The sequence below is a fragment of the Clinocottus analis genome, unplaced genomic scaffold (assembly GCF_023055335.1).
Source record: "Clinocottus analis isolate CAN_PGR_092001 unplaced genomic scaffold, fCliAna1.0.p SCAF_1, whole genome shotgun sequence".
Lineage (NCBI taxonomy): Eukaryota > Metazoa > Chordata > Actinopteri > Perciformes > Cottidae > Clinocottus > Clinocottus analis.
Genome location: NW_027175820.1, coordinates 18,282,916 through 18,300,877, shown reverse-complemented (window position 1 = coordinate 18,300,877; position 17,962 = coordinate 18,282,916). Strand labels below are relative to the sequence as shown.

Below are 17,962 nucleotides of genomic sequence, written 5' to 3'. Positions count from 1 at the left end.
CTTCTTGTGTTAACGCTCCACATCGAAAGCTATGGGCGTTATACGAGACAAAGAAGCAGCTCATTTCATAGACACAAGACACACTTGAGTGCACTGCCTGACAGTTTAAATACCGCCTGCTTCATCACTGAAACATCTGGCTTGTATTTGGTGTCGGCTGCACACAACAACAAAAAAAAAAAAAACACTCTCTCTTACAGCTTAGTTTGCTCACTTTCATCAATTTTAAGGAGTATGCAAATGGCCAATTCCTCCAGCATCCCTAAGAGTCCACACGGTTACAACAACAGGGCAATAAATTCTCATTAAGGCTTTCTTTCCTCGAAAGGCAGAAATTGAAGTTGGGATATTCGTGTTTATACTACCCAGGCAATTGGAACAAATGAGGAGATCTTGTGCAGGGAAGATAGGCTTCCAGCCTTAATCGGGTTCCCTGCAAAAGCCCCGCTACCCCCCACCCACGCACCCACCCACTCCTCCACTGGCTCCATGGGGAGTGTCAGTGATGAAGTCAGTCACAGGGAGCGGTGGCCCCGCACCGCTGTGCTCAGGCCCGTCTGACAGGCCCATTTTTCTCCAGACTCATTCTCCAACCTCCACTGTCACCATTTCCTGTGTTGTCAGGGGGATGACTCCCATCATCAGATCTGTGATTTCACAGGCCGGTGGCAGCGGCACTCCCTCGCTGTTGCTGACTAGCACGGCCCTGCTCCAGACTTCTAGGTGACCCCTCCTCAATAGCTGGCTGGATGCTCTGATTCCACTTGTCACGCGCATGTAAAGATGAATTAGGATGGGATTTTTTTTGTTTATTTTTTTTTGTTTTGTTGCTGCTTGATGCCAATAGCTTTTGGGAGCTGCTGATTTGTGCGTTTCTTTGTGTCAACACAAATATCAGAGTCAGCTGGGACTCCACCCTCGTTGTATTTCCAAAGCTGGAAAATGCCAGAAGCCACTGTCAAAGGACTATTTCGACATTTTGGGAAACACAAGTTTGCGGGAGTTAGGATCCATACTGATCGATTCATACAGAGTGGCATCACTCGTCTTATCTACTGCATCTCTTGTTCTTCCTGAAATGTGAAACTGTTCCTATAAGGGAAATGTAAACACATATCCATTTTTAGTGTTGCAGAGTAATCATGCATGTTACTATAGTTAGACAAAATCAGTACTCAGCATATGTCCATCTGGGAGTGGACTTTAACTAACATGTGTTATGTCCATACGTGTGATAAAATAGAACATCCTTCGAAGTTGAATTATATGTACGGATTCTAAAGCTACAAAATCCTCAGTGACACGTCGATATCGCTTGGCATATTCTATTATCACATTTAAACTTTTCAACAGTGTGTTACTATTTCAGGTCACAGCAAACGTTTGATGATTTTAGTCAAATGATTTGAGTTGTTATTATGTTACTAATGACATCTCTCGGTGCGATTGAACAAAGACAGAGAGTTTTTTGGGGGGGGAGGGTGGGTCACCAGCTTTAAGGGCTATAATTAACAGAACCCACTTTACAGAGATGCAAATGGGCGATTTTGCAAACAATTATGAACATAATAATTGTGTTGCTCCCCTTTAGTTGTTATTCTATTTCAAGCCATCTTGATCATTAACTGCTCAATTTGAAAAACATCAGGCTCCGGATGCACATTCACAGAGGCCTCACTCCCAGGCATTGATCCCATTGGATTTCTTTCGGTCAATTGGTAAACTCAATCCAAACATTTGTTTATAATTATTATCATGTGCTCACCATTAGTCTTAGTCAACTTTGCCTCCCCTAGACCATAAAACGAGAGTCGAAACAGGCAGCTGAGAGTGAATGGCAAAATGTCCAATGAGCTATATTTCTCACACTGTTTGAATTACCATGTTGAGCAGAGAACACTTCCTACCCCTCTGTTACATTTCATCCACAGAAAGTCTAATAGGGTCCAGGACCTCAAAAAACTGTTTTATAGGACACATGATGGGTGGTGGGACCCCCAGCTCCATGTGCAGATGTGTATCTGTGTGTGATACGCAAGCATAAATGCATGCCTGTGTAAGTGCATGACTTCTGCGTCTGTGTACCTTTGTCCAGATGGTAAGGTGTGTGTGTGTTTAACAGCCTGAAAGGGCACTCTATCTCCATCTCTCCTGAGAAATTAAACAAAGGCCCTCTGTGCTGCGCCAACTTGAGGTCATACTGCGGCCTTTATGTGGACACCTCACCTCCTCCTTCCGTCCTTCCTCCAACCGCTCTGTTCTCCTCTGTTGACTGACAATGAGGAGTTGTCCAACAGGCCATTACATTTTTTAAGCATTTTTTGCTCATATTTGCTGAAAGTCTCTTTAAATCGTGATAGCAATGACGGCTCCTCTCTCCAACACTCAACAGACTCAACAGACGACAATATTCATCTGATTGGGTAACCAGAGGTTAAGGCCTACGCAGTTATCAGTGGTTATTAGAGTATGAGCGCAGTGCAGAGCGGGGTGGGGCTCATAAAGTTGGGCATGCTCACAAGCTCTAACATGCTCACAAGTGCTAAAATGCTAACGAGCGCTAACATGCTCACAAGAAACATATTTTCTCCCTGATTATGTTTGTGGTTGACGTATTACAAGTACGTTGATTATACACCTATAAGTTGATTATACACATATCTTAGTTTGATTGTGTTTACGTTTGTGTTCAACGTATTACAAATATGTTTATAATCGTGTGTTTGTGTAATTGTTTTCTTGTTTTCTTGCTTTCTCGGTGGATTTGAATTTCAAAAAGAAAAGGGTCAGTGTAATTGAAAATGTGTATTAGTTCTGGGGGAACATACTTTTTAGAAGACAGGGTTGTTTGCAAAGGATTCAAAACAGCTGCCGGATGGCAACAAAATAAACATTTCTGTTAAAAATTAGTGGGTTTAGAAACACAAAAGCCCTCACTACATACATGTTGTGAAACACAAGTGGAACACTAGAAAAGAGTGTGTTGAGACTTTTGCTTTATTCACACCCAAATGCATCACAAACAAGCCAGTGCAGCAGCCACAACACAGTTCAGGGCTATACCAGATCATAGAGGACGCTCAAAGTAGCTTGGCTTTTATTTTTGTCCCGTATGGGAATCATAATGTATAGACTAACTGGTTGTGACATTAGCCCCCAATCAGCAAGACCAACCAGGGTTTACAAGTGGACATAAGATCATTTTTAAATGAAATATATCTGTACAGCCTGGATTTGTTACGAATCAATAATTGTATTTGGTTGCGACAATCAGTCCTGTATACCTGAAGGCACAAGTCTTTGCTGTCACCACTTGTCACAAGAGATTTCAATGTGTAAAGCTATTACAGTGTTTGTTGCTGGCTGCTGGTCGGTCTTCTGGGTATATATATTGCAGTATAATTTCATTCCCCTCCCTACAAAGTCATTATATAACTCACACGCTCGCACAGGGAAACGCAGGCTGTGGGTAAGAGGACATCCATAGCTAAATCCATTTAAAGTGTATTTTGAATCGGATCTATGATGGTCACCTGCTCAGAGGATGTCGTAGGATAAATTGTGTTGCCCCTACATTTTAACAAAACTAAATTGTTATCAGGCAAGCAGTACAGTATGAATTACCTACAGTATCTTAGATTTATTATGCACTTCTACAGATTATATAAATAGATCACCGGTAAGAGAAAACACGGACATATAGTGCCCCTAGTGGCCAATCAGTCAGAGAGAGAGAGAGAGAGAGAGAGAGAGAGAGCACTACCATCTTAAGGCAAAGAATGCGCCTCCTACTTTTATTTAAATATGGCTGCATTATCATTTGCTGTGTGTAATGTGTTGGAAACCATTCAAAATCACATTTTAATGATTGAGTACAATGTCTGGATTGGATGGGGCAAATATATATTTAAAAAAATACTCAAACAAGGAAGGAAAAAACAACCTCCTTGAACTGCACAATTATATCACAGGGAACTGTTTGCGGTCTTAAATTTAGCAGCTCGTCTCGAGATTAAATGTGAACAATACGTTTCAACAAGATCTCTGATCTCAGTCTGGTATGAGGGTATGTACCTTACAATGGTGGTTACCAGAGGTCAGAGATAAACTATATATATATATATATATATATATATATATATATATATATATATATATATATATATATATATATATATATATATATATATATATATATATATACTGCCCTCGAGGTGCTTCGAGCAAGGTTTTTATCAGCCACCTGCTCTCGAGCTGCTTAGCATCCAACAGGTCCTCAGCAACTTCGATCGACCATATGTGTAACTGTATCAATGTAATCCAAAATTTGACAAAAAGAAATGCGTAAAATAACACAATACATGGCGTTACCATGATATAATACCTTGATTTCCATATAGTACTCATTGAGTGTGATGGGGAGGGAGAGTGAGAAGGCAGATTGGAGGCCACAAAGAAAGAGACCGAGGAAAAGAGAGGATTGGGAAATAGAAGGGTTTATCATAAACACAGAATATGATCTGTGAAGGATAAATGAAGGTAATCTGTAAATATTAGAGCTTTTTATTTCATACTAAAAACCATCAGCGCCTCTCTGTGGTCAAATAGCCACACTGCAGCAGAACATTTTTATTAAATTGACATTGAGCATATGGGTCCGATATTTCACTTGTTTTCTGTTTAATTTAAATACAGCGATTAACACTGAGGTAATTATTATGTGAAGAGCAGATAGAAATGTCAACAGAAGTACGTCAAAGAGTCAGCATCAAGTAAGTATGCATTCTCTGTGGTTTTGCTCCAGCTGAAGTCTTGCAAAAATACTTTTTTATCATAATGATACAGACAGACTTCTACTCAATATTACAGTGATAAATTGTATAGAAATATGGTGAAACACTGCTGAGGTCACATAAAGTAGCATGATTTACACTAGAGGTACTGTAATACATCTTTGGTTTACCTTTGTCTTCAAAATACAACAAAAACTAAAGTACCTTTACATCCTCAACATTGTGTCATTATACTAGTGGACAATCAGTGATTGAATGTACAAAATGTACATAAAAAATAATAATTTTGCTTACTTTTGTAAAAATTGCAGGTCAACACAAAGAGTACATCAACGCACAACTCCCTCATAGACACTAAAGTAATACACATTCAAAACTAGTTTCATTCCAAGCTCCCAAACAGAAAACAACAACATATTAACTGATATAAAATACTTTGAATAATCAGCATGCCCTTTAATACAGGAAGACCAAAACCAGCAACCCACAGATGTTCAGAGCTATTTGTTTGCGTAATGATGAAATTGCTTGAAAGCACTGACAAATCAATGATTTCTCCTAAATGTAAAACCTCAAAATGTTAAAATATCCAAGTGTTTTGAACCTAATCACCAACAATATTGCGGGGGAATTGTAATATTGTCTTAATCCTGTTGATCACACTTTGGCATAACTGTCACGTCATTTCTCTGACAGCTCTGACTCCAAGAGGCTACATCTGGTTGTCGTTATATTGTGGGGTGGTGTACTGGTCCTGCATGGCTCCAGTGGCCGCCCCCATGGCCGCCTGCTGGGCCGCTGCCTGGACGTGAGGGTTTTTCCAGGCTCCTGTGGTCCATTCCTCCTGAGCTTTGGACATGCTGGCCCCACTGCCACGGTAGTAATTATGGATCTGTAGGCAAGGCGGTTTCACAAGGTATCATCAACAACATTACATTTGTTTTGTTTGTTATGCAACCATATTTGCCCAATCTGTTGGGGGAATACTGTTTTTTCAGGGACAGCAATTTGATCTATTTCTGGCCTTTATAATGATCAAACTAACAACTCCACTTCATTGATAGCTCCAATCCTGGACTGAAAAAAGCCTGTAACATTATTTTCTAACACAATAAAATAAATAATCTGTTACTTCTGGCAAAAGACAACCTGGAAGTTATCTGTCTACATGTCCCTTTGTATGAATAAAGTTAAATTCTTACCCTTGTGAGGGCAATGAAGGACAGTGAGGCCACTGCAGTGAACATGATAGTAGGGACCAACATGATGAGCGCAATCAAAATATTATAGCTAAAGAAGGACAAGGTAGCCAACCAACCGCTGAAAACGAAACAGACGACCGTTAACACAATTTAATTTCATGCATTTTAGATTATAAACACAACATAATTATCTGTTATTGGATTGTCTGGTGTTCCTCATCATGAGACCACCACTGAACATCTGGATGTTAACTGCCAGTATTTTTTGTGGACTTTAACTACTGCAGTATAAAGTTTAAAAGTGTCATAGCTCCTACATGAGAATATCCAGTTGCACATGGTGACATTTATAAACTTTATGGAGGCTGTCATAATGTTAATTTCTGATCATCAGCCTGAGCGAGGTGACATTTTGAGGATCTCTTTAACAGTCTCTCAAAATCTAATGACAGGATAATCTTAAAAGTTATATGAGGGCAATTTCTGATGTTCCATCACTCTCGTGTTAATGAAAGCGCCGCACAAGGTCTTAGTCTTAGTCTAGTCTTTCTTACAGGATGTATTGCTTGACCTCAAAATGTGTCTTTCATAGTATATTTTGTAGTTTGATAAAAAACAACTCATGATACATTATGGTAAATAAGGCCGAAATATAAACGCCTGTGGAAATATCTAAACTTCAACAATGCCTCTGGTATTTGAGTTGCATTAGACTGGTAGGCTCTAAGTAAGAGTTGCTTATTGTAATGACACTTTGATTTTACTCAACATAAAAATATATCATTTTAATGAAAGATTGATAAACATAAAAAATATCTAGTTATTCAAAAACTATTTAAGAGAAATATTTGCAATGGCTTTTAAATCTCAGACTCTCACCATACTCCCCATCCAGGAATGCCGATGCTTTGGATGATGCTGATGGCAACTTGGGCCATGAACACAAAAAAGAACTGCATGAAGTTGAAAGAGCTGTCACTCCTAAATTAAAAAAGAAAGAAAAAGATGATCAAGAAATATTAAACATTTGCAAAGAAAATGTTTTATTGCTACAATCTAATTTAATCTTCTATGTACATGTTGTGTCCTACATGATGCTATTCATGTCATCCATTCATTTGGTTTAAAGGCATTTGACCCCACAGGGGTCATAGGTCACTCTGAACCATGAGGCGTAATATTGACAGGCCTCATCCTCGACTGTGGCTCTAACGTTGCGTATGTTTAATACACTGATGATTTCAAGGTTTATTAAAAAACTGTTATGATGAAACTATTTAATCACATGACTCCAAAACCATTGCATCACTTCTCCCACGTCTGCCTTTCTGGAGTGATGGCCAGCCATGGACGACCTTGTTGGAGGACTGTGCTGAACTGTGGGCTTCTTAACCGGAGAGGCGGGTCAGACCCAAATTTTGGCATCAGGGCTTCAGCTACTGTGCTAGACAACACGCTGGCCATCGATAACTCAGGAAACTGGTCAAGGAGGATAAGCATTAGCCCGGAAGACAAAGGAATGATTGAAGAAGATATTTTACGCTGCCCTTCAATTAAGGGATAGTGCATGTTGCTATATGGCATTTGTTGGAAAATATCCTGTGAACTGTGCTAGTCCTCTGATCTCCCAAATGTGCACATATGTTCAGCATATGGATATATAAAGAAGGGAGGAAACCCCTAAAGCCACAGAAGTACTCGCAACCATAATGACAGTCAAGCCAGGAATAATCTTGTTGTCTCAAGTTACTTGACAACACATGACACATTAGTCCACTACTGGATGTGTGTGACATTAGGTTAATATTGTGTTGCCTTTTCATTTTAAACAACAACAATAGCTTTACCAGAAAAATGCAGCGACAAAATAATTTTATGAGGTACCGCTGGAATACTGACAATATTGATATGACGTTACTACTTCCTACTTGACTTACTTAAAGGCCTTGTACAAGGGCCTGAACCAGCAGACATAGGAGCAGGGCGTGAACATGATAAGCCAGATGATAGCCAGTCCAAAGTTGGTCACGCCACCGCCCCCAAACATCCAGGCAAAGCAGCCAAGGAGATTCACAGCAAGAGTAGCACTATTCACTGTAGGAACAAAACTGACTGTTACACACTGTTGCATTTGGTATGCAGACATGGACATGCAGAAAAGCGTTGCAAAAGGTGGATATGTGGATATGAAAGCTTAGAAAATGGCTTGTGTTTCCTGTATAGCCTTTTTTTTTTCGGACATCCTATATTAATTCTCAGTAATTTAAGCTACAGTACTCCCCGCTTAAGTTGCACTTAGTTCTAATTATAGTTTTGTGCTTTGGTCCAATTGTTCGTCTCTAAACTAGCAAAGAAGGCCAATCAGATTCACATTTTGGTTTACAAGAGAATTATAAAACCAAACACAGCTGTAACATGACAGGGATTAATACTTGTAATTATTTTCACACAGGAAATGAGAAAGAAATGACATGCTGACCAACATACAAATATACAATTCATGCACATGCCATGCATACAGAAGATTGGTACAGGAAAAGAGATAAATAGCACATCTTGAAGCAGATCGGGAGTTTGAATACCTGCTTTTGTTTATCGTTTACTAAATAAGACGACACCTGTAGAGAGAAAAGAGTTTAGTTGCTAGTTTAGAGTAACAGTTATATATTTCTTGTGCGGGAAAAAACAAAATTTCAAATAAAAAACTTTTTTTTGTTTTGTTGACTCGGCAGTGTAAACACATTCCTAATCAGCTGTGGTTTACAGCAAGCATATTGTCGTGGAGAAGCACCTCTGCGCTGCTATATTTGGCCCAAATCTTGTATGCTTTGACACCTCGGCTTCACCTTTGTTCCCATTATCTATGTATTGGCTCATCGCCCCACTCCTAACTGCCAGTGTCACTGCACCTACACATAAATGTTGCAGCAGCTTGGCGTTACTCCCTGCACTCTACCTTACAGGCCTTCATGGACGGGGAGGGAGCTTCCAGACCAGAGCAATATCACAAACATCATTGTCCCGCTTGTTTATAGTGTAATAAACTTTGATGAAAGTGCCTCTGGCTGAAATTGTTTAACACAATCTCAATGTTAACTGCTCTGCTCAAACCAAGGCCATCTGGTCAGCGCTATGACTCATTAGCAAATAAACCAGTCAGAATAACACAGTCGCAGCCAATGAAAATAATATATTTTCGGACCAAAGGGAGTCTTGTAAACCATTGCCCTTCTGTTACATAGTTCTTATTATCCACAGAGGTGAACAGAGTTTATGGAAACTCTTAGAAGATCCTAGCTTCTATTGTTATATTGGAGTGTCAGGTATAAAAAGTCAGTTTCAAGTTTTATAGTTGAAATTTAAGCTCCAAAGTGTATATACCAGGTAGCCTGGTGCAGGGATAATGCAATAGGAGTTCTCATCACTATTATGACAATACAACATATATTTTAAGCCACTCACATATCCACAGGTAGTACATTTTCTTGCACATGCTGCGGTGGTGTTCAGGGATCTCCTCAAAGTCCTGGTAGAAGCATGGCTTGAGTGGAATGAATCCCGGCAGTGGGGGGAAGTTGGGCTCTGAGACAAATAATTCCAGTTAGACAGTTAGACATAGCAACTTGGGGGCGGTGATAATTTCCCAGTATGTTGCTCTATAATCTCTGACCTGCCATGTGGATAAAGTGTGGAGTTTGCTGTCTAGATTTACTCCTTCGTCAGTCTCTTGAGTCTGTCAAATGAGAAGAAACTGGAGGTTAGGATTTAGTGTGTTTATTGACTGTTTCTGTAGCCTTTGTACATGTCCTGAAAGTTACCTCTTTTTTTTTTTTTTGTTAGAGAATCTTCAAATATTTCACTTTTTTTTGACGCCCAGTTATTCAGATTGAATTTAAATAATTGTGTGAATGAACAGCTGACTTTGCCTCCTGTCAATTATGCAATCTATATTCTACACATGCAACACGCTGTTCATCTTCCTCAAGTCAATAAAGTAGATTTGGCGGGTTTCACATTACAACAGCTTAACTCTGATGGAAACTGATGACTTTATATTACTTAAAAGTAGAAGTTCCTGAAATAGTTGTAGATATTGTTTTAGTTGTTGTGACAGCGTTGTTGTTAACAGTGGGACAGATTGTGGGCAGACAATCAGAGTGTCATCTTAACTCCTTGGAGAGAGCGGATGATATTCATTAAAAAATTGTTCCCCATAATTTACAGCTGCTACATCAATGTGTTAGTATAGCCACATCTCTGTAATCAATAATCCAATCATAGCCATACTCCTTATAATCTATTTAATGCATATTGTGACCTAAATATGTTCTGTTTAGGTCTACCTATTCTTAGACTGGCAGATGGAGCAAACCGTTTTAAAGAAGGGAGGATTGTTATGGGAGCACTGGGTATCAGGTGTGACTGTGGGAAATAGTTGCCTTGGCCCCTGGGTCAGGTGTTTGAGCGCCCCAGGAGGTCAGGGCCAGCTCTGGGTTTTGCTGATCACCCACAGGAAGGCGGACGTGTGGGAGAAAAGAATCGCTGCTGCCACCACAAGATGGACAAACTAGACTGAGGATGTCTAGTGTTTACACCTCGAAAGCACTAGCCGCATAGTCAGTCATGTCTGCAGCCTTTTGTGGAAGCCAGGTAAAGAACAAAGAATGAGCAAATATGAAATCTAATGCAACGTTCGAAAACAACGTCCCGGGAACGCAACGCGGTGTGGAATCAAGTCATAGCTGTGGTTGCAGCACAAACACAGCCTACTGTGAGGCGAGAAGGCGGTTAACAGAGGGTGCCGTACGCGCAGCCGTCCAGGCATCCTGCCGGGGGATTTAATATGTGAGCCCTCCGGGTAGTACGAGTTTAACGACTGAATCCTTCCGGTTTCAGGGGGAAAACAGCGAAAACGCCAACCCCCCCCAAAAAAACCTCGCACGGTTGTCGCAATCACTCGCGAACTCCACTCCGCCGGATGAAGTGAGCAGAAGCAGTTCGCTATGTGTGCGAAGACGGGTGGGTACTTGGACAGAGAGCTGGTCACCACAGACAGGAATTACGGATTCCACCGGAAACGTAATCTGCTTACCTCCCCCAGAGAGCAGAGCTTCTCGGTTTGTGATGCACCGTCTCCAGTGAGGGCGTCAGCTGCGGGTCGAATGGAGCGGGGCTGCCGATCGGACGACACCTGAACGCAACCTAATGGACTCTTATAATACTTTCTTCTTTATGACTAGAGCTCTAAATCCCAACTATCCCGACACTCCACCAATCACCGTGTGTGAGTCTGCTGTCACTTTGATTCAGACCAATAGACAGATTACCCTAATCCTTGACGTTGTTGTTTTTTGAGCCAATCAGGGTTTAGCTCTCTGTCCATGGTGCTGAACTCGGCTCACCAGTGGAGGTAAAACGTGTGGCGTTCAAACTACCAACCTCACTGCTGCCCAGTCCCTCAACAGTATCATGTCAAATAACCACCTTGCTTTTACAGTTAATCTGAAGGGAGGTTGCCACACTTCCATTCACATAGTTGTGTTGTTTTGTAATTTCTATTTTCCTTTTTTTTTTTGACCAGTGAGCAAGCAGCGTAGTCTACAAAATAAAAGCATACATGTATATGTCACTTGTGAATACACAAATATTGGCATTAAAACCTACTTTAGTACATTTGTACTACTGTGTGTACCTTAAACTTGGCTAATTCATCACGTTTTTATAAATATAATTTTTATGTTGTTTAGTATTGACAATCTTAATCTTTAAAATAAATAGTGGAGTGAGAGAAATACAAACTGGAAATACATTTTCATCATAAAATCAACGTATAAATTCTACTTAAGTACAGTACTTGAGTCCATATGTTCCAGCACTGCATAGAACTAAACCAAAACTCAAATATAATTTGTAAATACACTCCCAGTGCCTGTACGTAATGGCAATAAAACCCAATCCATCACTCATCAATTGTAATTTAGCCAGTTACTCATTCTTCACAGATCCGCTGTAAATCATTAGGAGATGGAAGAATTTCTGCTCGGTACATTTTTTTTGTTGTTGCATGTTGTATCAATTATGACAAAACAGACTCAACTCAGGATTAGATCTTGAACACATGGGTGCTTGGTCCTTAATGTAGATGATAAAAAAGAAAGACAAGGTCAGCACTCCAATTGCCAGAATATGTGCTGAAGAAGTGTGTGTTGCTCAGAATGTAAAATTGCTGTGCTGTCTTTGTTTATTCACTTTTATACTGCCACAATATCAAATGTACAGTATAAAGTAAGCCATGTGAATTAACTCAGAGAGAATCAGTTGAAACTAATTGTCTGACTCATTAATGTCATTAATGTTCAATTACGTTAAATTAATTGTGATGAACAGATGATACAGCAATCAGAAAATAATAGATATGTAGATTGTTAGATTTATCATTATACTGGACTCTTTTTCTACATAACCACGCTGTTATATATATATATATATATATATATATATATATATATATATATATATATATATATATATATATATATATATATATATATATATATATATATATAATCTGACACGTTCAGATTTCCTTAAAACTTTGTAAAGACTTGATAGTGGATTCATTTCACGCACAGGAGTTTATGAAGTCTTTGCTCCACTAAAAAGTAAGAATATTACTTAAATCATTTTTACAAGTGTGTGTGTATTCTTGTGTGTATTTTATTATGAAAGAAGTAATATGATACAACATTAATATTGAATTAACACAGTAATAATGCATTTATTTGTTTCAGCTTTTTCAAATAATAACCAAGATTTCAGATTCCTGTGGTTTGAGTCATATACACTCTAGTATATTTGTTGTAGACTTGCCAAGCAATATTTCATTTTCGATCCTGACTAACCCATTTATAGACTCTTATAATGAGTGAAATGTGTTAATTTATAACATATACATCAGTATATTCAGTGCATCTCATGCAGACCATAATCAATGCTGTCAATGCTCAATTCATACATATTCATTCATTTTGCAGTGCAACATAGGTGCTTAAGTGAGAGTAATACTTGTCATTTTAACAATAAACGCAAACTCTGATGAAAATCTGCAGGTACTGAAGTTTCATGTGAATCTATTTATTTGAAATATCATCAATCAAATCAAGGCTTCTGGGTTTGTAAAGCTAGTAAAAATGATGGACCTCCATCATTCTCTGGCCATCTCTGACCTCTCTGACCTCCCTCAGCTAGTCTCTCGTCATTCTCAGCTCGTCTCCCTCCTCTCTACACTGACACTTACATCTCATTTGACAGGTTGCTTTTAGGCCACGATGACATAGGCCTCAAATAGCTTGAAGTGGTTTCTCTTTTTTGCCTCTTTGTCTGTCTTTCTCACTCCAACTCTCCTTCTGCTTGTCTTGTCTCCTCTTTCTGTATCACCTTGCTATTTTCGTCTGAGATTCAAAATCTCTGTTTTAAGCTTATTAGGGCAAGAGCTGCTTCTTTCAGAGGGCAATGGTCCTTCTCTGCATGTACCGAGCCCGACGTCTCTCTCCCACTTCAGCTCACCAACAGGGCTTCACTCTGCATATATTAGAATTGGAAAGTCAGATTTCTCCATGAGCTTTCCAAACACACCATTGATGCAGCACAATGAGTCTTTTCTGGGTCCTCTTTGCTGGGTACTTTGTCATCTTCCTGGATGGCATGTAGACAGAAGGCAGGATATTAAGTATTGCGTAAGATAGTGAGAGAATAAGAGGGGTAGGAGGGGGAAAAAGACAATAGAGTGAAGAAAAAAGGAAATGAAGGGTGAGAGATGGGCCTGACATATTAGCATCGACATGTGTTGAGCATCAGAGGCAGAGAGATAGTGTTTGTTTTTGGTTTTGTTGAGCACCGCATTTACTTTGGATCAGGAAAAAATCTTACTGTGCTTCCTCTCTTATTCCTCTCTTGTTAGTTCAACCACAATGAATCCATATATGAGCCAAAACAAATACAATGTTTATTATTTGTTAATAATCCATGTCCATCATCCAGTTGGATAATTCCCTGTGTTTTATGATTTTGTTTGTGCTTAGAAAACTTTGTCTCTCTCTCTCACACACACACACACACACACACACACACACACACACACACACACACACACACACACACACACACACACACACACACACACACACTACTTGTTTTGCATTTGAAACATGAATACATGTATTTATCGTCATCATTGGTTGTGTAAATGCACTTTAAATGAGTTTTTTTTTTTTTTTTACCTCATTTAAAGTGCATTTACACAAGAGTCTGTTGTTCGCTGCTCAATATCCCTGCTTGATGCTCTCAATTGTGGCTCAGCACCAGTGCACCCTGGCGTCATTGTCCCCCCAAAAGAAAACCACATTTACCAACTCGTCCTCCAAGCCCATGTGCCACCGTTGTCTCGGTTTCTATGGAGACGCTTTCCTCCAGCCAAGCATGTGGAGGGCGCCCCTCCAGTGGAAGGAGGTAGAATAACATTGTGGCAAGGCAATCATACACCAACCTCATTTACATATCCAAACATGAACCATGGACCGTAGCATACAGTGTTTGTTCACTAAACATTTTACATAAGTGACCAAACCCAGCTGGAAATAGAGCCCAGATGTATGATTACTATGATGTTTTCGATCATTCTCGAGTTGTTTGAGTATAGACCGGCTTAAGAAAACAAATTAAAGGACGTTACAGTAAAATACTTGCTTTTATTTCTCAGGAAACATCTTCCATTGTGCACTGGGATAGCTCAGCATTCAGGTCACCGTTGCTCCCTTTGTACCGTTGACATGAATGATGTATGCGTGTTTCTGGACCTTCTGTGGTGACTCCTCAGTACCTCCAGGTGGGGGCACTGTTTCATCTGTCTGTCAGTAAGTCTGGTGTATTTCAGGAGACGCTCTGCTGTCGGATGGGGCTCTGTCTCTGACCTTGGGGAAGATGAAAGACGGGCACCGTGAGGCATCTGTACCCAGCGTTGAAATTCGCAAACCTCACAGAGTCAAGACTGTCGTGCTGGTGACCGAGTGACAAGGACACAAACAAAGAGTTGGACAGGAAAGGCAGCACATTACTTCTTCTGGCTTTGTTTCAAATGACATGCAATTGACAACTTTTTTTTCAGTTGACTTTAAAAAAAAAATAAGGCTTCATGAAAAGAAAATGACCGAAAACTCCTTGTATTACTAATGAAATGGAAAGGTTCACTGATTGAAAGCCAATAATGGAACCAAAGAACAGAGCTGCAGCTAATCAGCATTTACATATTTCACTGTGGCTGTAATTATAGCGGTGACTGACTGCCACTCAGCCACAATGATTTCTATATAATCCAGCACTGAGTGGGACCCCATGCTGTAAGGATGACAATAATGAAAGTAAGTGTTTTAACCAGTGAAATGCTCAATTCCAACTCTTTAATGTTGCACATAATGCTAACTACATTTCAAATAAAAGAAAAATACTGAAGTACGCTTTTCAAACCACTTATTTAACAAATAAATGGTATATGTATCATTTTATCATATGACCGCTTAAAATCCACTTGCTAATGAACCTCATAATGACATTATTCATATACATTTCTCAACCCTATTCCTCACTGTTTCATGTCTTACGGCAATCTTTGAAATGAATCACTTAGCATATGTGTTCTTCTAGAATGGCGGTAATGACCAGTAATCGTGTTATCATCATTAGACAGCCCACTTAATGTACTATTGACTTGAAAGATACAGAATATGTTTGAGCTATTCATTTTGTTATGGTATGGTTTCGCTTGCTCTGTACATTAAATGCAAATCAAAACAGAAGGATTTTGTGTCTCTTAAAAGTGAGTTTTTGCAGCCAGTACTTATTTTTATTGTTAAAATTGCACACGCTCAAGTGGGTACAGATAACACTGGCTAAGTGAACCCACCAGAAACGCCATCACTATAACTACTACAGCAACTTGAGGGCGAATGTCTCTTCTGGAGCCACATCATGCAAGCTTGCAAATGATCAGAGTATGGATAATTACAGGGAGCACTCACGGTCCCCACAGACTGGGAACCAGGCTGAACTGCTGGGGGCCATCCTGCGTCTGCAAGGTTCAAAGTTTGATCCCCGGTCTCCTCATAGTTTGCATGCTGAAGTGTCCTAGACCAAGACACTGAACCCCAGTTGTTCACCGGGGCACCATACAAACATTTTTAGAGCTTGATCTAAGTTGCTGCTGCATCTGGACTGTTGGTGCAACTGTTGAGGCCACAGGCCCCTCAGTTTGGACCTCTGCAGGGATCGTGCCCTTCGCAGGGAAACTGCTGAGAAACAAGTCAAGTTCGCTCAGCACATCACAGTCACGCCACCTTGAGACCGGGTAGCGTTCTCATGTCCGAATCCTCCAGTCAGGTTATCATGTTGGAGCCAAAAGTCCCTCGGTTTGGATAAGGAAAAGCTCCCAGAAAGAACCCTTTATCAGGAAAAGGATACTGAGGAGGAATAACTTATCCAAGACGGAGAGACAGACTCACAATCAATGTTGTGTGTACAGCCACCGATGTGGCAGAGCGGGCATCAAAATGACTGTGATGCAAGAGAGTGGCACCATGGGGCTAGTAGGTAGATAGGTAACCATCTGGACACGGGGTGAGGTCTGATCAGCCGCAGCAAAGATGCCTGGAGAGCTTATGTGATGTTAAAACGACCTGTAACACCCGCTGGTGGCAGATTGCATAGCTTCAGTTGATTCAAGAATATTCTTGATACCAATTAAGTGCACTCGAGACGGGAAGTGTGTTTAATTTCATCCCGTGTATTTATTTTAAGAAAGGCGCTTTCTCTCATCGTAAATACAACAGTTATGAAGATAGATTTTCTTTGCAGCCTAATTGCGCAGCTTCTTGCCAACCAATTACAATGTTGTCTTCGGGAGGAAAAAAAAAAGGTTTTCAAAGAAAAACAGTAACACCAGCATACCGTTTACTGCCAGGAGAAAAGCACTAAAACCTCTTGCTGTTTGACTCAAGCCAGACAAGTTTACTATCCTAATTGGTCTCGGTGGGCAGAACATCAAATGTGTAAATAATTTTCTCCACACTTGGCCTGCTATATCTTTGGCTATCCTGGCTTTCTTTCTTTGACTGTGAAAAGCAAGCTGTTCCTATTGGAACAATATCCTACAATTCCGAGAGCACATTGTTGAACAAAACTGCTTTAACTATAATAATGTGAGACCGATGTTGAAACACAGAGCCACCAATCTTATGATGCATTAACACAGAGTACATGGCCAGTAATGTTTGTCAGGGTAACACATTACAGATGGGGATGCAACTGTTGCTGCAGCACGTTCAGTGGGATTGTGCTTTAAGGGAATCAGGTTACTCATAAGTTAGAACATAACTCAGAGCACGTCTGTCCCTCAACCAGATCAGCGTTTGTAGTCCTGACGGCACAAAAGCCATTGAATATCTGTTTGTCTGGACTGTTAGCGCTGCAACATGAACTTAGTTTCACGTTGAATTATCACGTCGTGCATTGCACACTTGTCCTGCTTTTATATATTGGCAATTTGTACAGTAAATATACAGTGGAGCAACACACACACACACACACACACACACACACACACACACACACACACACACACACACAGTGTGTGTGATAGATGTGATGGATAGAAGCACACAGCCAAAACTCTAGTCAATAATGTCGACATTTTACAGCAAATATGAAATAAACCTTTTCATTATAGATGCTTTTTGCATTCAGATCATAGCACTTTTCTACAGTGATTTGCGACTAGCGAGTTTGTGTTCATTATTTTATGGGAGCTGGGGAGGGGAAAAAAAAGATCAGCTGGGAAATTACAACTTGACCACAATCACAGAGGACACAGCAATGCTATTAGTTTTCCAATGCAATCACATAAGCTGATGGCCCAGA

The 17,962-nt window shown here is 40.1% G+C and overlaps 1 protein-coding gene across 1 annotated transcript; it reads right to left on the bottom strand.

Annotated features, from left to right (window-relative positions):
* Positions 1-4,567: 4,567 nt before the first annotated feature.
* On the bottom strand, positions 4,568-11,254 carry LOC137783323 (secretory carrier-associated membrane protein 5-like). The gene is made up of 7 exons (XM_068573176.1): positions 11,088-11,254; positions 9,666-9,728; positions 9,458-9,577; positions 7,933-8,089; positions 6,875-6,976; positions 5,996-6,113; positions 4,568-5,685 (listed from the first exon to the last, which is right to left on the bottom strand). Exons 2-7 carry the CDS (start codon positions 9,670-9,672, stop codon positions 5,506-5,508), a joined length of 684 nt encoding a protein of 227 aa, XP_068429277.1. The 5' UTR covers positions 9,673-9,728; positions 11,088-11,254; the 3' UTR covers positions 4,568-5,505.
* Between the last annotated feature and the right edge of the window lie 6,708 nt (positions 11,255-17,962).

Excerpts from the sequence above, each read along its gene's own strand:
- LOC137783323 (XM_068573176.1), bottom strand. Across the intron at positions 8,090-9,457 it reads AATGTACTACCTGTGGATAT|TGAATAGTGCTACTCTTGCT; the intron begins GTGAGTGGCTTA and ends TTGTTCCTACAG. Across the intron at positions 5,686-5,995 it reads CCTTCATTGCCCTCACAAGG|ATCCATAATTACTACCGTGG; the intron begins GTAAGAATTTAA and ends CCTTGCCTACAG.